The 24,977-nt window shown below is 37.3% G+C and overlaps 1 protein-coding gene across 1 annotated transcript; it reads left to right on the forward strand.

Moving 5' to 3' along the window:
* The first annotated feature begins 700 nt into the window (after window positions 1-700).
* LOC105059540 (uncharacterized) lies at window positions 701-16,715 on the forward strand. Its single transcript, XM_010942871.4, has 5 exons — window positions 701-1,106; window positions 2,887-3,022; window positions 3,169-3,261; window positions 11,360-11,563; window positions 16,164-16,715. Exons 1-5 carry the CDS (start codon window positions 757-759, stop codon window positions 16,371-16,373), a joined length of 993 nt encoding a protein of 330 aa, XP_010941173.1. The 5' UTR covers window positions 701-756; the 3' UTR covers window positions 16,374-16,715.
* The last annotated feature ends 8,262 nt before the right edge of the window (window positions 16,716-24,977 follow it).

Here is a 24,977-nt window from a genome sequence, read left to right on the forward strand (position 1 = left end):
TATATATATATATATATATATATATATATATATATATATATATATATGATACTGAAAATGAAGTTAGCAATAGAATGAAAGCGTTAAATTCGAATTATAATCCTTCAGATATAGATCAAAAAATTATAGAAGATCTATTAAAAATATTTAATCATGCAAATTAAATTGTTAAAACTTTTAGAATAATCAGAGATCATTTTAAAAAATTATAATTTTTGCCAATATGATTAAAATTGTGAGACAAACATTGGAAAGATAGTCTACAATATAATATTTTTTTATATTTCAAAATAGCTGATTTGATTAATGATGATTTAAGTCATATGGACCATCATCATGGTATTATTGTTGAACACAGAATAAAATGATTAAAATATATCAGTGACTTCACCGACTATATAGTATTTTATTTTATTTATATATAAAAAAATAATTTTAAAATTAATATTAAATATAAAAATAATTTTTATAAATATCAAATATATATATTTAAAAAAAAATATTTTATATATATTTATTATAAATTTTATATTTTATCCTAAATTATTGTAATTTCAGCATCTTGCCTATATATGGTGACGAAAGCGTTGGCCACTCGCTAATATCTCACAAAAGTACACATACAAAATATCAATTTTTAAAAAATATTTATATAATTTTTATTTATGTATATATATGTTTGGAGCCGGTGCGAAATGACCGTCACCGTGCGTCATCCATCCGATACGGGAGAGGGAGAAGCAGCGGAGAGAGAGAATGGAGGCAATCTACTTGCTGGGTTCCATCACCTCCACCATCGTGACCTCCTCCCTTCTCTCCCTCTCCCTCGCCGCCCGTTCCCTCCTCTCCCGCGTCCTCGCATCTCCCTCTCCCGACCTAGGCGGTAGCGAACTAAGTACAAACGGCGGCGGTGGCGATGGGGACGTCCCCGCCGTCCGGCTCTACGAGGGGCGCGTGCGGCATGCGCGGAGGCGGCCCGTCTCCCACGCCTTCGAGTACCCCGTCCGCTACGCCCTCATCGATCTCGACCGCACCCAGCCCCATCTCCGCCTCTCTCACCTCTCCGCCGATCGTGCCCGCGAGGTCGCCGCCACCAACGGACCCGTGTAATTCTCGAAAGCTAGTAACTTTCCTGTCCTTTTCTCTCTTCGTCCCCCTATCTTCCATCAAAATCCAATCTTTTCTATCTTTAGGAGAGAACTTAGGTTGCGTTTGGCAGCTGGCAATCTATCCAGATTGCTGGCAATTTAAGGAGCCCCACCAGAGGGAGGGAGCGGCTTTCGAGATTACCATTAGGTCGGTAATCTTGTAATACTTTTTTTTTGGACAAAAATACTCTCAAAAAATTTCATGCTTTCCTTCCTCACAGTGGGCAACGGAAAGAGGAAGGGCCAAAACCGGCACCCTCCTCTACACACCCGACCGGTGGCGGCGGGAATCCAGCCGATCGGTGGGCCGCCGTCATCTCCTTGACGGCAGCCACTGGCAATCAAAAGGAAATTGCCTATCTATTGAGATCCGACGGTTTCCGCATGAGAAAGAGGGGCTGCAGGGACAGCGCGAGTGGCCGGCGCTCGGTGCGGGTGACCACGGGGCAGCGCGGGGGGCCGCGGGGGATGGGGTGCGGGGTATCGACGGCGTAGGTGGGTGAAGGCCGCGATGGAGGCGGCTGCGGAGGGCGCGGGGTGCGGATTCATTGGAGGGCCAGGAGACGGTGCAAGGGGTGGCGCGGACAGTCAGGGGAGGTGCCGGAGATGCGACTGCCGGGGACCAGGGGCGGAGCAGAAGGGTGGGAAGGGGGGTTGTGGGGTGCGAAGGAAGGAGAAGGAAAAAAAAAATATATATATATAATAAATATAATAATATATTATATATATATAATATAATATATATATATATTATAATATATAATATATTTTTGTTCTTTTATTCTGAAAAATTGAAACTTTTGTGAATGGGGTGTGATTTTTAATAAATTTGATTTAAAGATATTTTGAGAATTTAATGTTACATTACAAGTAATCTGATTGTCATACTAAATATATCAATCAATATTTTCAATAATTTTACTCAACATGATCTGTATTAAATACAGTAATCAATATTACTTAGGGATGACAAAATTGACCCGATCCGATGGATATGTACTCCACCCAAACCCGGTCAAACCCGAAAAATAGGTTTTGACCGGGTTTGGATTTGGATTTGAGTAAAACCCGAAAACTGTAGCACGGATATGGGTAGGGTATGAGTAGTACTGTTTTATACCCAAATCCGAATTCGAATCCGATCTGAACCTACGGGTATAAGTAGTACCTGAACCCATACCCGAATATATATGTTTATAATTCTGTTTTGGTAATTCTACTTTGGTTGATAACATGCATAAAATTATTTTGGTTATTTATATGTTGAATTGTAATTCTATTTCTACATTTGATTTCTATAAATCTAGACTTATAAATTATGTTGTACGTTGAATTGAAAATTTTATTTTGATTGATAATATGCATAAAATTATTTTGGTTGTTTATTTTTTTTTTAGTATGGGATAGGTATGGGGTGGGTATGGGTTGAATATATGAAAATTGGTTATCCGTGGGAATCTCCAAACCCATTGGATATGGGAATGGATATCTCTTTTCTTATCCGATTGGGTATCGGATAGGGTTTGGGTATAGGGTATTAAGTTCGGATTTGGGGATGGGTGGTACAATATCCGATCCAAATCCTACCCATTGTCATCCCTAATATTACTGATAATCTATCCAGATGATCACTGCTTGGCAATGCATCATTCTATTCTAAGTAGATAAAACGATGTAGTCTTTTATTAATAAAAGAGCTTATATCAAGTCAAGAAAGTTTGCCTTTTTTTTTTTCCAGTCTTCTCTTGACTATACCAGCGAGTGTGGGATACGAGCAGAACCCTCTCAGCGTTTACTACTGCTATGATGTCGTTGGAGAACAAGAACAAGAAGGAGGTGGGTCTTCTCCTCGCCTCAAGATGTGCATTGCAGAGGTTGGTAATTTCGAATAGTCTTCCCCTTTTGTTTTGATTAGAGCAGCATAATGTGATAAAAAAGTTATGATCTTGAGGGGTTTCTCTCCTTTATGGATCAATGATGATGGGTCTGTGAAGGTTGATGGTTGCTGGTGGAATTTCAGGTGACAAATACGCCTTGGGGGGAGCAAGTGTTGTTTGTGTTCAACCCAGGCTCCGATTTGGTTGCAAAGCCTCTGCATGTCAGCCCATTCATGGTAAAGTCTCTCTCTCTCTCTCTCTCTCTCTCTCTCTGCATGCGCGCCTGTATATATATATGTATATATATATATATATACATGTGTATACATGTGTATACATGTGTATACATGTATATACATGTATATATATATATATATATATATATATATATATATATATATATATATATAGACACACACACAACAACAACAACAACTCCTATCAGTGTTATTTTTGTTGTCGCATTTTATCGAGGAACATCTTTACAGAAAATGGTAATATGAAAGTGGATAATAATGAAAATGAAAAAGGTACTTTTCCTGAAACAAGGCAATAAAATGATAAAGAACAACAGTTAATACACAAAAGTAGAATGTAAAATAATTGGCAAATACTCGCATCTTTGTACTATCCAATATAAAAAATTATCATAGATAAGTTGTCAAACCATGTCTTATTCTGGTCTAAAGTTCTAAAAAAAACACTCTTCCATTTCCCTGCAATCCCCCAACTAGATTCTGTAAGAACTAAGAAGAGATGTCTGATTCATGAAGTCCATTGTTGTCACACTGGGAGAAAATTTTTCTCATCAGTATAAAACAACATTTGGATGTTCCCTGTGAAGTCATAAGAATATAATAAATGTTAGACAATAAAATTCCATTTCATAGAACATATTCTTGGTATCAATACTCATTGCCTTTGCTTGAGATGGACCCCAGTTGAGATGCAGTCCAATATAGCAAAAGGTTGAACTTTTAATGGAAATTAGTTTTCTGGCTTTTTCCTCAAACACTGACATATTGACACGTCCTTTTGTTATGAAAATCTAACCAGAAACCATGCATTGCTTCCTGATTTTGGATCTTTTTTCACTCTTTCTTATTATCCAACTTATTGTGGATAAATTCATACTTTGTAGGAAAGCAATTCAATTCTCTTGGTCAAGATTTTCTTGAAATGGGCCTTCATCGATCTTCCCTTTCTTTGCATATTCCAACCACTATATTTATTAGCTTATTGAAGCTTTATACACCTTGTTTAGCTCCTTAAGCCCTAAGTCTCTTAGTTGCTCGGTTCCTTTGTTCCACTTTTTCATCAGTTGCCTTTTAAGCATTCAATTAGCTGAAATTAACTAAGGAATGTTGGATATTGACACATGGTACACAATTTAAAAGTCTAGATAAGTTGACTTAGAAAAATAAGAACTAAGGACCTTCTGGAAAACAGAAACGAAAAGCTATCAACAGTTTCTTAATCCTACCGGTTTTTTTCTTTCCCACATGCTTAACCTTCCAAATTCCTAAAAAAAGCCCTAAATAACTGTTTGGACTCTTGGTAACCACAAATCTTCCATAATAGACTTTTTTCAATTCATTCATAATACTTTGTGAAAACCTTGTTGAAATTGAAAATTTTAAAAGAACATACGTTGTGCTCTGATACCACTTGTTGAAAGAAGAATAAAGAAGAAAGAGAGAGAAAAATACCACAAACAAATCAAGATAACATGGATTGGCCTTAAGCCTACCTCCACAGGCCTGAAAGCTTCATTATGAGAGAAAAAAATCAAACAAATATAAGAGAAATTCATCACTCAACCTTTGTACAAAGATCTCTCAACAAGAAGTCCCAAAATCCTCATAAAAGCTCTCTGAAATCTCTCTTGAAGTCTCTCTGCACGATTAAAACGTCACCAGCTATCCAACATAACAAATGGCTCGTCAATCGGAGCTATATAGACTCTAGAAACTCATAAACAGTGTTTTCCTAGGATATCGAGTCCAAAACAAACTCTAGAATCCTTCTGGACCGTCCGATCGTGACTGGCTCGAATTAGAGGCGTTCGATCACACATATCAGCCCTGATCACGCCTGAAATCTCCCTGGACCATCAGATTGCGATCGCAAGCGTCGTCAGCCGTTGGTTCGTGCAGAGAAAGGCCGTGCACCGTGACTTTTGGACCATGGATCGCTTCGGTCCACGACGGCCGCGTGGACCGCACCATCCCATGCGGTCCATCGTGGACTGCACCAAATTCAAATGCGCACGCCCACCCATGCCCCCATGCTGGGCCCGCCTGCACGCTCGCCTATGCTGGGCCGCTCTTGCCTGGGTCGTGCATCCCGCACCTGGGCCGAGGCCACATGTTGGGCCATGTCCGTGCTGGGCCGCGTGCCTGTGGCCGACCCATGCACTGCCAGCCTACACCAGCCCGTGGGCCCTTTCGACGGCTTGTGGGCCGTACCAGCCTGCTATTAGCCTTCTTTCACGTGTATCTCCTCCATTTGGACTCCGTTTGGGCTGTTCTTGGGCTCGTTGAATTTTGATCGTCGTCTTGAAGCTTGTTCTTAGCTTATTGTGGATTGAATCTCGAGGTATTTTCCTCAGCAATCTCCATCTCAACTTGATGTCCGGCCTCCATCTGTCTCTAAGAGCCTATGATCTGTCTCACCCCCACACCCTGGGGCACGCCTGCTATCTTATAGATGGGTAAACGTGAGAGTCGAGCCAGACTGCTCGATCCCACCTCCGTCATAGGCTGTGTCCACTCTGACCAAAGATCTGCTCGAAAAAGTCTCCTGCGGTAATAGGAACTTCACTCTGTTACGTCGCTTCTCGTCCTTCCAAGTCTCGCATCTCGTGTCCGATCCATCTCAATCTGAAGCTCCACCTCGCACTGGGCTCTTTCTGACTCCTGAAGCTCCACCTCGCATCGGGCTCTCTGTCAGATAGTAATATCCTCTTATCTTTTTCTTTCCCTCCAGAATAACTCTATCGCCGTGCATGACCTTCAGGATTTCATCATCAGCTACCCACCTGTAGTCATTTGAATCCAGTCTACTCAGTGAGATAAGATTCCATTTGAAATTAGATATGTATCGAACATTTTCCAATCTTCTCACTGCACCATCATGTGTTCTCCAGATGATCGTTCTGATATCTTTGATCGCACAGTTCGATCCATCCGACAGATGAACAGTGCCCTCACTGCTCTTCAAAGAGTCAAACAGCTTCTCTCTGTAATATACATAATGGGTGCATAAAGAATTTAAAATCTGCTACTGAAAAGAAGTAGATACCTCATCAGATATCACTAGGACATCATCCTCTGACTCGCTATAGACTGTCGCCGCAGTAGCCGTCGTCCGATCTTTGAGTTGAGGGCAATCTCTAGCACGATGTCCCAACTCATCGCACTGGTAGACCTGATCTTGCTGGAGTCTCTTGTCTTGGACCTAGATCATCCTCGTGGCGATCCTCTACTGCTTTGTATGCTGTCATCTGCTCCTTCAGAAACCACCAAAGTTGAGCTGTCGCCATCTGAGATCGAAGCTGAGTTCTTCCTCTTGAGAATCTCTTTTGGAGAATCACCATGGTGACCTCGTCCATCTTGATGGTGCTCTTCTCCACTAGAAGAGTAGTCACCAAGGACTCATACAAAGGAGGAAGCGACACTAGTAAGACCAACGTCCTGATCTTCTCCTCAATCTTCTCATCTACACTAACAAGATTGGTGAGAATATTTTGAAAGTGGCTGAGATGCTCCTGCACGCTGTCCCTCATCCATCCGTAGTTGGTAGAACTGCCTCTAGAGGAAGAGTGTTGGTGAGGGACTTCATCATGTATAACTCCTCGAGTATCGACCACAGTACCATTGGAGAAGTCTCGCCAAGTGCATGAATCACCACCTCATCTGTCAGGTACAAGCAGATGGTACTCACCGTCTGCATTTGTAGCCGCTCTCGGGTCTTCTCCTCCATAGTGGCCAGCTTTTTTTCGTACAAGAGAGCGTCGATCAACTCATGTTGGATAAGTATGTTTTTCATCCTCACTTGCCACAAAGTGAAATTGCTCTTTCTATCTAAGCGGATGATCTCCATCTTGATTGTGTTTATCTTCTCTATCTCCAATCTCGATCAACACCACCTCTGTCTGGATCGTCTGGTACCACTTGTCCATGATAACTTGGCTCTGATACTAATTGTTGTGCTTTGATACCACTTGTTGGGCTAGAAAGAAAGAAGAAAGAGAGAGAAAAATACCACAAACAAATCAAGGTAACGTGGATTGGCCTCAAGTCTACCTCCACGGGACGTGCAAGCTTCACTATGAGAGAAAAAAATCAAACAAATACAAAAAGAACTCACCACTCAACCCTTATACGAAGATTTCTCAACAAGAAGTCTCAAAACCCTCACAAAGGCTCTCTGAAACCTCTCTTGAAGCTTCTCTGCACGATCAGGATATCATCGGCTATTCAACGCAACAAACGGCTCGTCAATCGGAGCTATATAGACTCCATAAACTCAAAAATAGTGTTTTCCTAGTATACTGAGTCCAAAACAAACTTTAAAACTCTTCTGGACTGTCCAATCGTGACCTGCTCAAACCAGAGCCATCCGATCGTGCATGTCAACTCTGATCACGTTTGGAATCTCCCTGGATCGTTGGATCGCAATCGCAAGCATCGTCAACCCTCGGATCGTGCAGAGAAAAGCCATGCACCGCGACTTTTGGACTGTGGATCGCTCCGATGCATTGCGGCCGCGTGGACCATGCCATCCCATGCGGTCCATTGTGGATCGTGCCAAATTCAAACTGGACGTGTGCGCGCCCCCGTGCTGGGCCGCGCCCGTGCTGGGCCTGCCTACATGCGCGCCCGTGCTGGGCCACTCCTGCCTGGGCCGCACGTCCCATTCCTGGGCCGGGGTCGTGCGCTGGGCCGCGTGCCCGTGGCCGGCCCGCACGCTGCCGGCCTACACCGGCCCATGGGCCCTTCCGATGGCCCATGGGCCGTACCAGCCTGCTGCTGGCCTTCTTTTGCGCATGTCTTCTCCGTCTGGACTCTATTTGGGCTGTTTTTGAGCTCATTAGATTCCATTCGTCGTCTTGGAGCTCGTTCTTTGTTTATTGTGGATCGAATCTCGAGGCGTTTTCCTCAACAGTATATGCACTTACAACTTTTTTATTTGGGTAATTGCGATGGAACAATTCTTTCTTTTTTCTTGTCTTTTATGAAATTTATGAAAACAAGAGTGTTAGTCATAAATTGGATGATGGTATGACCAAACATCTGTATTACTTTAAATCCCTTAACTAAATCCTTATAGCCCCTTATCTAATTCATGTAGCACAGTGTCATAATGGTCAATATCAATGGGAAATCAGACCTTCACATCTTTTTTGCTGCCAAAACTTCCTTCTCATGACCTGTTTGTTAAACCAGTAAGTTTAGATGTCAAATTCAAACTTATAAACAAAGCATCCATCTACTACCAGAACTCATTTTCATTGCAGGCCTAGATATACATAATCCTTAATGTCATTCACTTTCTAGATATCTCAAATTGCTATTAGTTAAAAGGTATACATCAATGTAATCATATGCAGCCAAACAAGATTGTAGAATGCTGGTAGATCCGCAGCGGCCTGCAGCATACAATTTTTGTCTCGTGTTCAGAATTCACGCCTCACTCATAAACTGTTGATGAGGCCAATTTTGTGTGTTTCCTTGTGGAAAATCTAACTTCATGGTTATAGACACTTGCATGTTGGGAGGAGATGTCATGAGGAATGGTGCAAGAATGATATTGTGAAAGGAATTTCTTGTGTATTTCTGATTTCAAAGATAAAGGTTGTGGGGGGGTGTGATTGGCCTTGATTACTGAGATATTAATTATCCAAAAAACTCGTGATTGCAACAGATTTATGATTTGGATGTAAGTCTTAAGGGGAGAATGGTGCTAGTTGGATATTAATGCTAATTTATTTGGTAAAGTTGAAATTTCTATGAGGTGGAAATTGAAAAGTCAAGTGATTTGTCCTATTGTGGACTGGAGATGGCATAGGAAGTTGCAAAAAAGTTTGGAGGTGAGCAGCTAGGGTGAAATTCATTTTACCATATGATGCACTCATAGGTGGTGAGCTGTTGGACTTAAATGAAAAGGTTGTCAGTCTCAAGGGTGCCGCATTTCATAACCATTCTGATGTCAATTGAAAATGGATTGTTGTACTGTTGTCTTAGCAGTTTATTTTTTGGATTCTTTTCATATTTCCATCACTTTGTTAGGATCTGGCTTTATTTACCACATTTACTTCCCCTTGTCAGTGACTAAGCATTCAGAAGATTAACTTATTGTGTGGAACTTTTCTAAAACTGATGTGGAAAATAGGGAGCATCGGCTCTTGCAATAATCTGGTGTGGCAGGAGGTGTGTGAGGAATTGTGAGGTTTATGAAAATACAGACAGGACAGGGGCAGTGTATGCCTCTATGTTGCTTCTGATATCATCTTTTGGAGGAACTTATGGGAACTGTTTTCTTTCTAATGGAAGGCCTCAGTAGTTGTTACTCTTCCAAGCTTCTTACTTGGTTTCTTATGTGACTCTCTGTTAGATCTCTCTTGCTTTCTGTTTAGAAGAGTTTACCTTCCTATCTCCTTGTTAATGAAACAAAAACAAGATCCGATGCCTCCTGTTTGATTATAACACTCTTTAGCTCTCAGTAAGTAGAAAAGCCATGTGAAAATTTTATGTTTCAAACCACAGTAGTTTGTGTCTGAGGCGGTGAGGCTCTAATGTGTGCATATTCCTGGCTGGATGCAAATGTTGCATTCTTGTCATGATGCAGCATGGCTTCCATCTATATGTTAGGGTTCAAGTTATGATTCACAAAGGAGGAGTGCCTGATTCACTGAAGAACTACTTTCTATATTGCTGGTACAGCTCTTCTAGCAATTTGCCAGAGAAGCCATAATGTGTATCAATTGTTTTCAGTTCTGATCCATGCTAATGCGATGTTGATATAGTGGATCGATGGTAAAGCTGAGAGCATGTCTAAGAAAATCTATGGAAAGAATTACATGTAAGTTTCTGGAGTGAGGAGATATACTAAATATAACATTGCTTATGAAATTAAGGATGTCGGAAAAAGCTTTTCTTTTTGTTCTTTTTCTTTTCTTTTCTTTTTTTTGGTACATAAGTGGATCAACAATTAGCATCTTGATATTATTTCTTGTTTATGGCAGAGTGAGAATGTTGAAATGTTGAATCTACTAACTTTACCTGTAGCCTAATGAAATCTTTTCTTTTTTGAGTATCAGAAAAGAAATTGATACTGTTTTGAAAATTGAATTTCAATTACATTCTGATATTAAGTATTTTGTATTCAGTGGTAAATGTAATTGCAACATTAAAAGTCAGATCTACTTTGTAGTGCTGTGCAAAATAGAAACAATTTCACAAAATGTTATTAGAAAAGAAAGCTAAGTGAATATATTGGGATGTCCTGCTAAGAGGGCAAATTTGAACAATATTCAGAAAGAATTAAAGTGGGATTTATTTTTCTATTATTAATAGTGACTTAACAAAATTCACCAAAGAACTCCAAAATCAATTTCAATTGGAGCAATAATAAATTTGGGAACATTGTTTAAGATAAAATATTAGAAAAAGTTGGAATTGAATAGAAATTAGTGTGACTGATATATGATTGCTTGGAGCTCAAGCCTTGAGTAATTGAAAATTCTTGTGTTGTCATATGACCAATATCTAGGTACAACTTTTAGCTTTCATTTGGACTGTTAACTAGGATCTTATTCCTTGAATTCCTCATCTAGTATGGCCTTGACCATCGACCTAGATATTCTTTGAACTGATGCCAGTTGTGGCTAAGGCAACTTTAGGGAAGAGATGGGTTTGCATCAGAACCTAAAAGGTGAATTTGTGAAGAGGGAGACCTAGCTTTAGGTTATACATTAATGCAATGAGGAAACAACTTTCTCCAGGCCAAAGAAAGAATCTATAGAAAGAGGTAAGAGGACAAGTTTTACCATAGGAGAAAGAATCCATCTTTAAATCAGAAATTATGATACAGCTCCTTTTATCTATAAACAAATGAGGCTTATGAAGTGGAAGGTTGAAGTGCCACCATATTGAAGACTATCTTACAACTGCCTAATCAGTAAATATCTTTGATTCCAGTGTAGTTGTTTCTTGAGCTGTCATTGCATGTGTTATTGTTATCATTAGCATGTTTCAGCTCATTAGCTTTCTTTTACATCTTCTTTTTAACTTGTTTTCTTAGTTGTAAATGTTTTGGAGCCCAATGCAGGATATGCTGGGAAATTGGATTATGCATGCTGATGCACCTGGGGAGGATCTTTCCATTGCAATCTCAGTTGAACACCCCACACTTGGAAACTATTTCACTGCTATTTTGCATGCCAAGCAAGTCCACTCTTCATCCAGTTCACTAAAGCTGGCAACATTTTTCTGGCTGATGCCTCATAAGGTTGCAATCTGTATATACTGGCAGGTAAATTACAAATGTATACTATTGCTTCCATGACTAATACTACCTAATTACAAATTTACTCTGTACTTTGCAATCAGATTTTGAAAATGACTCATCAGTTTTGAAAATAAATTCAGAGGTATGGATCCTTAAGTTACTTATGACGTTGAATCCATGACTTAAGAAGGGTAACTCTTCTTCTCCTTCCTTGCATGACTTAGTCCTCATTTCTTGTTCTCCCATGGGAGAAAAGAGTTTTATAAACCTTACTCTTCTCTTCATCGCCATCCATGCTGTCACCACCTCAATGCCCTTTCTCATCTGATTCATGGTCTCACACCCCCTGAGCTTGGGATCCTGTATCAAATCCCACCCTCCCACCACCACCAGCAGTGGTGAAATTCCAAGTCCCTTACAATGGGCATTGCCACCTCCATTGTTGTCAGTGGAAACTTGGATGTAGGATAGCACATCCCACCCACCCCCACACCCCCTCCCTGAAACCCAATCCACCTAGTCTCAACAGCTAAAACCCATTCTTCACTGCCCAACCTAGGATACCACCTTGTGCACCTAGGAGCAGCCCTACCGTCAGGTGCTTTGCTGCCTTTGAGTCCGGCTGTGAAGGGGTAGGCGAGGCAGTAGGGCTAGAGGAGGGAGTGGTAAGCAGTGTTGATGGTGGGGATAGGTGGTGATTGGGAATGAGTAGGAGGTCAGCAACAGGAGAGGATGGCCATGGCAAAGGCAGCAAGGAGGGAGTGGAAATAAGAGTACATGAATCAAGGAATGTGGAGGAAATGAGGAAAGGTGGGGCATCTCTCACAACAAAGAGCTCTCCTATCTCACTGTTAGTTTCTGTTTTGCCTATACTTTAAGGTTGTAAAATTAGTTGATGTGGCATATTATCCATAGCCCTCTATATGATGCATTAGATGGTGCTCTTTAGTATTTTTGTTCCAACCATTGGGGGTCCCAAGCTACTTAAAGCCTAATTCTACAAAAGGGATCTCAGAGATGTCATTTATGATAGATGATATATTAATCTACAATTTAGATTTGAAAAAAAGGTATTTACTACATTGGACAAAATAGAAAGATTTTTTGAACAACATTAACTTGTGATGGTCATTCAAAAAAGATGATAAGATAGATGATTAACAAGTAATTTTTTTAACAAATACAACTTACAAGTAAATATATTCTTGATGGCAATCTTTTCTAATGCAAATGTAGTACATAATTTTCAAAAAGGAAATAAATGATGCAATTTTATCAAGGAGCCACTCACCTATGTCCTTGAGTTCATAATCTAGTGATTTAGTGAATGATTAAGAGTATATTCTAATGCAATCCGTGGTTGGTGTGAAACTCAATATGCTAATACCAGCAAATTGTCAAATAGGGAGAGTTTCAAAATGGAAAAAATGCATAAAATGTTGAGTTTGCTCTTTCCCAGGATAGTTATGGGATTAGGCTAAGATTGGAGAGGGTCCATTCTATTAATAACTTTTTAGAATATTGTAATTGGAATCATAAGCATAGACATAGGGTTACGGAGAGAGGTGCAAAATTATTGTCATGCCCCGATCCGACGGTCTAAGCCGAGCACGTGATAGAAGACCGCATATCCTTAGGGTTTAACCCCACAGGATATGCAAAGCCCTCCTTTTAATTCATATATATTCTCATCATTCCAAACTAAGGCAATGGTGAGAAAAGGAAATCCTTTAATACATTTATTTAATAAAAAAAAGTTCACAAAGACTAATAAGGATGAATGACATATGGTCCAAATCAATTTTATTTAAAAACAAAATTAAGCAAATGGCATCTAAAGTCCTACGCTCCTCACTGCTTGGTCCCAAGCACCATATGCATTTCTGGATTTGAAAATAATAGAAAAGATGGAGTGAGCTTTATAGGCTCCGTAAGTTTTCAATATTTTTGAGGGATCAAGCATAAATAAAATTTTATTTCAACCATAGCAATTTGACAATAATAAGATACATGTATCGATATAATTATATTTTTCAAAATATACCATGCATGATAGTAAAACACAAAATCCTCTCTTAGTTTTTGATGACTACAACCACACTGAATTAGTATACTAGTTTTTAAGACTAGTCTTTTTGTCCTGTCACGAAGTTAATCATGGCTGTATGAATCAGAATTTTTTCTCTTTTAGGCCTAGCACAGGCATATGCTAATAGATCGCATGTTTTATATTCAAGGGTTAGTTTCTTCTGGACCTTGTCACGAGGCTGATCATGGCTGTACAGCCTGTACTCACCAAAGACTGAGAGAGAATTTTATGTTTTATTATTATGCATGGTATGTTTTGAAAAAGTAATGATATATTATTATATATATATATATATCTTATTATTGTCAAATTATTATGGTTGAAATAAAATTTTATTTATGCTTGATCCCTCAGAGATATTGGAAACTTACTAAGCCTGTGAAGCTCCCTCTCTCTTTTTTATTTTTTTCAAATCTAAAAAAGTATATGGGGCTTGGGATCGAGTAGTGAGGAGCGTAGAACTTTAGATGCCATTTTCTTAGTTTTGTTCGTGAATAAAATTGATTTGGACCTTATGTCATTCATCCTTATTAGTCTTTGTGAACTTTTTTTATTAAATAAATGTATTAGAAGATTTGCTTTTCTTACCACTACCTTAGTTTGGAATGATGTCAATATGTATAAATGAAAAGGTAGGCCTTGCATATCATGTGGGATTAAATCCTAAAGATATGCGGCCATTTGTAATGTGTCCGGCTTGGGCCGTCGGGTCAGGGTATGACAGATAAATTAGCATCAGAGTTGACCTAGCCCATAGCACATGTGGACTAGAGGATACTATAGCACAAGTTCATTGGGATTGATCATGGGTTGTTCGTGGTGTTTATGAATAGATTTGGATCCTTAGTTTGGCGAGGATGCCAAAGCTTAAACGAAAGGAGTATATGTGGATCCGTGCAGGTGTATATTTAGTCCCACATCAGTTATTCACTAAGAAGATCTTGGGTTATTTATTCAGAGTCAAAAGAATCTGAATAATACCTTCCAGCTAGTTTTTTTGGATGAGATCCTAGATTGTTACAATTATGATAGAAAGAAACATGTGTGACAATCAATCACAATTGGGATATTTGTTACAACATGCTTCTTGCATAGCTCTTTGTTTTTCTGATTTTTAGCCTTCAAGAAGCGGGACAGTTCATTGCTTGTAAGGATCTTGATTTACACTTCTCAGTTGTGGCATTTTTTCCTGACGAAGCATCAATCACATGCTCTTCACATGGGAAAGCTTCAATCAGGGGTTTTTTTAGTGCACTTCTTTAGCTTTTTCATCTTTGTTACATTTAATCGACAGTTTGGCTTCAAGGAGCTTTCAACACCTAGTGCCATTGTAGTTGCTTGACCAGTGGTCTTTAACCAGCTATTGAAGATTCATGGATGTCATCTCAGCCTTGACATTTCCATATCTGCCTTTTCATATTTCATATGTTGTTGTAATTAGTTTTTGCTGATTCTTGTAGTCTTGAGGAAAATTCTCAAAATGATTAATGAGTTAAAACTGATGCCATGTTGGAGAGAGAGGACAAATTGATGCAAGAAGAAAGAAAGGAAGAAAGAGGGGAAAGAAGGTTGATGATTTAACAAGAAGTTTGGTTATGATAGCATTAATTATTTGGCAGAAGACCAGGAATATGTTTTAGATAAATGCAATGAAGAAAGTTTGAAACGTGATAACTGGGAAAACTCAACGTAGCTCAAGAAATGTTAATGTGCACCATCCATGTTTGCCGAGGAATGAAGGAAATTTTTGTTAACTAATGTACAGTGATATCTAAAAAATTGATAAGACATCAAAAGATTATGTGATTTGGTCAGAGATGAAGAATGATCGCTTATGATTGCATAAAATCTTAAATTACTTCCATGGCTACAACAATATCATGCCAATATTAGTTGCCTATAATTTTTAACCTGTATGTCATGGTGGTACTCAGGCTTAATCTTTAATAATATGCCATTTAAGGGCCTTTACTGATGATCACTTGCCAAATGTAAATATAAAATATTATGATCTAAGTCGATATAAGATACAAGAGAACTTTGTTTCACTATTTCAGATCTTAATTCCACTATTTAGAGGAAAGGGACCGCGTTCTGTCCAACTTATGCTCAGGAATCTGCATATTATTTCTGCAACTAAAGCAGATGATAATCTTATTTGTCTCCACGCCCTTCGGTCCATTTTAAATGATTTTTCTTGGAAGGGTATGCCTATCATTTCTCACCAAGAAGGGATCTGTCCTTATTGCAAATTTGATCCTAGTTTTCCAAAGCTTTTTGCTCTAATTATTGACCTGTCCAAACAAATGAATGCATCTTAGTGGAGTAAAATTCAAGTGTTCATTATGCTTCTTTAGAAGACCTAGAAGATCTTTCTGGTATTGATTGAACACAACGCATGTAGAAGTTTATACATTAAATCTCTCACAGAAGCAAGGTGGTTGCAACTTTGAGTCCTTTAGCATTACTGACACCCTGTTCATGGTTATCTACTTAGATCAAGTGTTCTCATTTCTCTTTTGTGCATTTCTTTAGGCCCTCAAACTTTGGTGGAAAAATGTCTCTTTCTTGCAACATCCCAAGTACATAAATCCTATGTACAGAGATGATGCTCTAACACGGGATCGGAGACTCTGCTGCTGTCCGAGCATTGGAAGGAGCAAGAACCATTCAATTCGTACGAGTGATGAAGACAATAGTTATAGATGGTGTGTATGGAGAGATGCTCAATGGCCATGGTCATGAGGCTTTTCAGTTGGTCTTCTTGTTGCCTGCTCATCTTTGTGTTGCCAGCTCATTTGTTTATGCTGTCTATAGTGTAATTTTTCATGTACTAGTTATTTTTGTTGGCAAGCAACACATCTTCCACGAACTGTTGGGATGTATCCTTGTGTGAAACCCTTCACATCTGACTGTTTTATCCAGTGAAACAATGGTGGTTGTAATGGACACCTAGTTTTGACTCCATAACACCTGTGGGGCTCTTCAGCCTTTTCTTCTTTTTTTCTTTTTTTAAAAAAAAATTGTGTATACTTTTGATTGTTGCTTACAAATCACATGTGCCGTTGTACATTATGGCGGTCGATATACCAGTGTTTCTATTTATCTGTTTTGATTTGGGCAATCCTATTAGTCATTTCTTTTTAATTTTTTTCGATAAGTAATATATTTGGTAGCTTTTGTATTACTTGTGTGCTGAAGTAAATAAACAATCTTGAAATTCTCTCCATTCTTGTTTTCTCATTTCCATTGATAATTGACTAAAGCAAAAAAAATCCATTCCTCATCGAGCATGTGAGAATTTGGGTTTTGAATTTTTAATGCTCATAACTTGCTGCATTCCTAGACTCTTCTTGGATATTCTGAGTATCTTGTATAAGTTCATATTCCAACTTTATACGGATCATGCTGCATATTGAAGCTATAAAGAATGGTCTATGCCCTTTGTTTGATCTAGATATTATAAATTTGTCCCTAATGCAAGTTCGGGATAAACGTTTTGTTTTTAAGAATCACAGGGAGTGTTAAACAGTCCTAAATTTCTAATTAGTGATGCGGCTAAAACTAAAACTACATTATTCAAACTAAATAACCTAAACAATCTTCAATGTGCAAGATAACCGAAAGTCTTTCTAAATGCCAACCTTGTGTTTGGTTGGGCATTAATTTGTATCCATCTAAATTGAGAGCATGTAAGGAAGAATAAATGGACATTGATGGATGCATTTTTGTATAAAATTATTCTCATTGATGGATAGATTTTTACATTGACAAAATTATTTCTCATTAATTTTTTTGATAAAATTATAATATTTATTTATTTATTTATTTACATTATATATATATATACACACACTATTAATCATATATTATTAAATTTTATTATCAATTTTATTAATTTTTAATATATAATTTCAATAATTATCATTAAATAATTAGAATTATCTTTTATTTTTTTATTTTTATTTACTATTTTTAATTAACTATTTATATAATATCAATTAATTATTTAAATTAAATTATTAATGAATTAGTTATTTATATAATTAATATTTAATTTATAAAATTATTTATTAAATTATATATTTATGTAATTTTTCATATAATTATAGATTATAATGATTGTAAATTTATATATTATTTATTTTTTATATAAATAAGTATTATAACTTGATTATAGTAATATTTTTATCAAGAGATAGTTTAGTAAAAATATTATATAAATATCATCTATTTTTTTTTATTTTTTATATACCAGACAAATAAGGAAATCATTTTTATCCATCCTTCCATATTTCACCAAACATATGAAAGGATGGATGGAATCCATCCTCTCTCTCATCGATCCTTCTTCCTTCAGCAATCTTTTTTTTTATCCATCTTTCATACCAAACAGACGATAAAGAAAAATAAGTATTTCATTAGGCCATCAAGCACCATCTTCCTCCAAGTATCAGAGGATTGTTCCATTCATCCTCTACATCCATCCTCTCTCTCATCTATCCTTCTTTCTCCACCGATCCTTCCTTCTATCCATCTTTCGAACCAAACAAATGATAAAGAAAAATAAGTATTTTATTAAGCCATCAAGCACCATCTTCCTCCAAGTATTAGAAGATTCATAGTCAGCTTTTGAGAAGAAAAATTCATCCTTCTGTAATACCTTGATGTTTCTTGACACTACCTGTCAGGTCCCCGATCTGAGATCGCGAGTCCAAGATCGTGGCAACCGCTATATATTTATGAAAAACTCTCTCCACAAGCATGCAAGGCATCTCATCACGATATCAATACATCACAATAAAATAAAATTAAATAATTATTATTCAATATTGATTCAAATAATTAAATCAACTATCTTACATCCAATAAAGTTTCACTAAAAATAAAATAATAGTCTAATTTCAATGAAGTTGACAGCGCTAAATCTCGCCTCTAAAAGCCCTATCCCAACATTATTAACCACGCTGGCAATTAATTATCTGAATCTAAAAAATAAAAAAAAATAATGAGCTAGACAGCTTAGTAAGTAATAAATATCTCAACTAGATATTTCAGATATTATATAATATTCAAGAACAAATACTATGAATAAATATTAAAATATATTTCATGCTAATTCAATACAAATTCAATCTTTTCAAATATTCACATGTAATATAATCATAAATTTGATTCGAATCAAAACACTCGTAACTCAACGGCCTCGACTATGACCAATATTTAAATCCCATTGGCGGAGTCCACTGAATACCAGTGCACAACTTCCACTGGCAGGGTCTACTAAACACCAGCGCACAACCCTCACTGGCAGGGTCTACTAAATACCAGCACACAATCTCCACTGACAGGATCCATTGAGTACCAACGTATAATCTCCATTGATGGGACCCACTGAAATATAGTTAGACTAAGAGCATAAATCCGATTTGTATCAAAATACTTTTGTATCATAACATATCATAATTTTTACTGAACATATGCATAATCAATAAATTATAGTATTTCAGAATCACTTTTCATTTAAAATATAATTTCATAAATCATGTAAAATTTTAAGAATAATTATTTATTTTCAAAATAAATATGAAATATCTTGAGAAGATGATTCATTACTTACCTTTCGCAGACCACTGAATAAACAGATTGATTAATCTTTAGGAGATTCTTCAGTGTCTATTATTCAAAATTATATTTTTACATTAATTCTAATTCAAAAATAGGTCTAACAAATCTCAAATTAAAATTTCTCTTAAGATCGAATCCTTCACTAAGCTCGATCAAAATCATCAAAGAAAAGCTTTTCACTATGCTAATTTTAGAAAAATAACTTTAAGAAAGAAAAATCCATCAAGAGAGAGAAACAATCTAGAGAGAGAAAATTTTAGAAAGAGAAAGTCCAATTCTAGAGAGAGAAAATAGAGTTTAGGCTGAAGGGAGAGAAAAAAGAGGGAGAGAGAGAGGAGAGAGAAAATTTTCTCTCTCTTCTTCTTCTTTTTTCTTTTTTTTCTTCCCGTAGTTTCTTTTGGGTGAAACAGGGGACCGTGTGGTCCCCCTTTGTTCGGCCGATCAGAAGCTGGCACGGCGGTGGCCGGCAGTAGGAGGGGCTGCGATGGTGCAGCTCGAAAGAAGCCAGACCGACAATCGGCGGTGACCACCAGCCTCGAAAAACCAAAGAAAAGAGGGGCGAAAATAGGAGACTTTTTTCCCAACAAAATTCGACGAACCTGGTCATCGGCGATCGTGCACACAGGCAAAGGAAGGATGGGGGAGAAAAGAGGAAGAGAAGTCGGGGCTTATCTCGAGCTCCGGTGACCTCTCCGGCGAGAAATCGAGGTGAGCACGGTGACGGCTTTCACGAGCGATTTCCAGCGATCCTCGTCGTTTTGGCTTCTGATTTCTTTGGTGGGGGAAGAGAGAAGAGTCTCCCTTAAAAATAGGGTTGGAGTGGAGGAGTTTGACTCCTCTCCAGGATGTTTTCCGACTCCGATTAGGAGCCCGTCGGGAGAAAGAAGAAGACTCTCGGGAGTCTTCTTCATTTTTTTTTTAGGCTTTGTGGATTGGGTTTAAGGCCCAAATGGGCCAAGTATTACATTCTTCCCTCCTAAAAATAAATTTTGTCCTCAAAATTTTTTTTTTCTGCTTAAGTCCTCAAAAATTCAGATTACTTTTACGTTAAATCATGTAATCCTCTAATTTTAAAATCGAATTTTTCATCATAATATCTATCAAATCAAATTACTGTTCTGATCAGTTTGAGGATAATTTAGACCACTATGCTTTAGTTGCGTACTCTGATTCAGTCCACCAGTATACTATGTCAATTTATGTTTCTAAATTATATCATGATCAGTATAAGTCATTGTCCCAATATCCCCAGTGTCTACCCACCTATACTCATGTTTGATTCTATATGTCATATAATTTATCCACTTATGCTCTGATACTATATTAATTGTTATATCCCCGACCCGAGATCGCGAGTCCAAAGTCGTGGCAACCGCCGCATATTTATGAAGAGCTCTCTCCACAAGCATGCAAGGCATCTCATCATGATATCAATGCATCACAGTGGAATAAAATTAAATAATTATTATTCAACTTTAATTCAAATAATTAAATCAACTATCTTACATCCAATAAAGTTTTACTAAAAATAAAATAATAGATCTAATTTCAATGAAGTTGACAACGCTAAATCTCGCCTCTAAAAGCTCTGTCCCAACATTATTACCTACACTGATAATTAATTATCTGAATCTGAAAAATAAAAAAAAAAGATAATGAGTTAGACAGCCTAGTAAGTAATAAATATCTCAACTAGACATTTCAGATATTATATGATATTCAAAAATAAATACTGTGAATAAATATAAAAATATATTTCATGCTAATTCAATGCAAATTCAATCTTTTCAAATATTCACATATAATATAATCATAAATCTGATTCGAATTAAAACATTCGTAACTCAACAGCCTTGACTTTGACCAACGTTTAACCTCCATTGGTGGGGTTCACTAAATACCAGCGTATAATCTTCATTGATGGGGCTCACTGAAATATAGTTAGATTGAGAACATAAATTCGATTTGTATCAAAATATTTTTATATCATAATATATCATAATTTTTACTGAACATATACATAATCAATAAACCATAGTATTTCATAATCACTTTTCGTTTAAAACATAATTTCATAAATTATGCAAAATTCTAAAAATAATTATTTATTTTTAAAATAAATATGAAATATCTCGAGAAGATGATTCATTACTTATCTTTCCCAGACTACTGAATGAACAGATTGATTAACTTTTAGGAGATTCTTTAGTGCCTATTATTCAAAATTATATTCTTACATTAATTCTAATTCAAAATTAGATCTAACAAATTCCAAATCAAAATTTCTCTTAAGATCGAATCCTTCACTAAGCTCGATCAAATCATCAAAGGAAAGCCTTTCACTACGCTAATCTTAGAAAAATAACTTTAAGAAAGAAAAATCCATCAAGAGAGAGAAATAATCTAGAGAGAGAAAATTCTAGAAAGAAAAAGTCTAATTCTAGAGAGAGAAAATAGGGTTCAGGCTGAAGAGAGAGAAAAAAGAGGGAGAGAGAGAGGAGAGATAAAATCCTCTCTCTTCTTCTTCTTCTTTTCTTTTTTTTTTCTTCTCGTGATTTCTTTTGGGCGAAACAGGGGACCATGTGGTCCCCCCTTGTTTGGCCGATCAGAAGCATGGCCAGCATGGCGGTAGCCGACGGTAGGAGGGGCTGCGATGGTGCAGCTCGAAAGAAGCCAAACCAACGGTCAGCGGTGACCACCGACACCGAAAAACCAAAAAAAAGAGGGGCGAAAACAGGAGATTTTTTCCCCAATAAAATCCAACGAACCCGGTTGCAGGCGATCGTGCACACAGGTAAGAGAAGGAAGGGGGAGAAAAGAGGAAGAGAAGCCGGGACTTACCTCGAGCTCTGGTGACCTCTTCGGTGAGAAATCGAGGCGAGCACGGTGACGGCTTCTGTGAGCGATTTCCAACGATCCTCGCCGTTTTGGCTCCTAGTTTCTTTGGTGGGAGAAGAGAGAAGAGTCCTCCCCGGGATGTTTTCCGACTCCGATTGGGAGCCAGTCGGGAGAAAAAAGAAGACTCTCGAGAGTCTTCTTCATTTTTTTTAGGGCTTTGTGGGCTAGGTTTGAGGCCCAAATGGGCCAGGTATTACATTCTTCCCTCCTAAAAATAAATTTTGTCTTCGAATTTTTTTTTTCTGCTTTAGTCCTTAAAAATTCAGATTACTTTTACGTTAAATCATGTCATCCTCTAATTCAAAATTGAATTTTTCATCATAATATCTATCAAATCAAATTACTGTTCTAATCAGTTTGAGAATAATTTAGACCACTATGCTTTCGTTGCACACTCTGATTCAGTCCACTAGTACACATATGTCAATTTAAGTTTTTAAATTATATCATGATCAGTATAAGTCATTGTCTCAATATCCCTAGTGTCTATCCACCTACACTCATGTCTGATTCTATATATCATATAATTTATCTACTTATGCTCTGATACCATATTAATTGTCACGCCCCTAACCCGAGATTGCGAGTCCAAAGTCATGGCAACCGCCGCATACTTATGAAGAACTCTCTTCACAAGCATGCAAGGTATTTCATCACGGTATCAATGCATCACAGTGGAATAAAATTAAATAATTATTATTCAACTTTAATTCAAATAATTAAATCAACTATCTTACATCCAATAAAGTTTTGCTAATAATAGATCTAATTTCAATAAAGTTGGCAATGCTAAATCTCATCTCTAAAAGCTCTGTCCCAATATTATTATCCACACTGATAATAATTATCTGAATTTAAAAAATAAAAAAAGTAATAAGCTAGATAGCCCAGTTAGTAATAAATATCTCAAATAGATATTTCAAATATTATATGATATTCAAGAACAAATGCTGTGAATAAATATAAAAATATATTTCATGCTAATTCAATACAAATTCAATCTTTTCAAATATTCACATATAATATAATCATAAATCTGATTCGAATCAAAACACTCGTAACTCAACAGTTTCGACTCTGACCAACGTTTAACCCCTATTAACGGGATCCATTGAATACCAGCGCATAACCCCCGCTGGTAGGATCCACTAAACACCAGCGTATAATCCCCATTAATAGGGTCCATTGAAACATAGTTAGGTTGAGAGCATAAATCCGATCTGTATCAAAACACTTTTATATCATAATATATCATAATTTTCACTGAACATATGCATAATCAATAAAGCATAGTATTTCAGAATCACTTTTCGTTCAAAATATAATTTCATAAATCATGCAAAATTCTAAGAATAATTATTTATTTTTAAAATAAATATGAAATATCTTGAGAAGATGATTCATTACTTACTTTTCACAGACCATTGAATGAACAGATTAATTAACCTTTAGGAGATTCTTCGGTGCCTATTATTTAAAATTATATTCTTGCATTAATTCTAATTCAAAATTAGATCTAACAAATCCCAAATCAAAATTTCACTTAAGATCGAATCCTTCACTAAGCTCGATCAAAATCATTAAAAGAAAGCCTTTCACTACGCTAATCTTAGAAAAATAACTTTAAAAAAGAAAAATCCATCAAGAGAGAGAAATAATTTAGAGAGAAAAAAATTTAGAAAGAGAAAGTTCATTTTAGAGAGAGAAAATAGGTTCAGACTGAAGGGAGAGAAAAGAGAGAGAGAGAGAGAAAATCCTCTCTTCTTTTTTTTTCTTTTTCTTTTCCTTCCCGTGGTTTCTTTTAAGCGAAACAGGAGACCATGTGGTCCCCCCTTGTTCGGTCGATCAGAAGCGTGGCTGGCATGGCGATGGCCGGCGGCAGGAGGGGTTGCGATGGTGCAGCTCGAAAGAAGCCAGACCGGTGGTCGGCGGTGACCACCGGCACCAAAAAAACCAAAGAAAAGAGGGGCAGAAACAGGAGATTTTTTCTCCAACAAAATCCGATGAATCCGATCACCGGCGATCATGCACACAGGTAAGGAAAAGAAGGGGGAGAAAAGAGGAAGAGAAGCCAGGGCTTATCTCGAGCTCCGGCGACCTCTTCGGCGAGAAATCAAGGCAAGCACAGTGACAGCTTTCACGAGCGATTTCCAGCGATCCTCACCATTTTGGCTTCTGATTTCTTTGGTGGGGGAAGAGAGAAAAGTCTCCTCTTAAATAGGGTTGGAGGGGAGGAGTTTGACTCCTCGGGGTATTTTCTTACTCTGATTAGGAGCTGATCGAGAGAAAGAAGAAGACTCTCGGGAGTCTTCTTCATTTTTTTTTTTTTTTTTTTTGGATTTGGTGGGCTGGGTTTAAGTCCCAAATGGGTCGGATATTACACTACCAATGAGATAAGGGAGGTTGCTGAGTGATATCGTATCAAAAAGCTTTCAACTTTAAGAAGCTTCTACCAGAATTTGAGCGAGGCTTCTAATTTGATAACAGACTTACCGGTAATAGGCGTACTTTATGGTCATAAATTGTTTCCCTTCGTTACTTAAGCAATGAAGCCAGGGATACTTATGGAAGGGAAGCTAATAATCAAGATCAATCAAGTAAAAAGGCAAGAAAGCCTTTAACAGCTTTTTTTTTTTTTTTTTGGGTAGAAAAACAGCTCTTTTAAAGTCCACCCTAAAACTCAAATGGTACCATTTCTTCAACATAAAACATACTAGAGAGTGGCATCTGGAGACAAACAAGACACAACTTTAGACTATATACTGAAAATGATTTTAAGAACTTAATAGTAGTAAACATCAAAATTGCTTCACTGATGCTCAT

The sequence above is a fragment of the Elaeis guineensis genome, chromosome 2, assembly GCF_000442705.2.
Source record: "Elaeis guineensis isolate ETL-2024a chromosome 2, EG11, whole genome shotgun sequence".
Lineage (NCBI taxonomy): Eukaryota > Viridiplantae > Streptophyta > Magnoliopsida > Arecales > Arecaceae > Elaeis > Elaeis guineensis.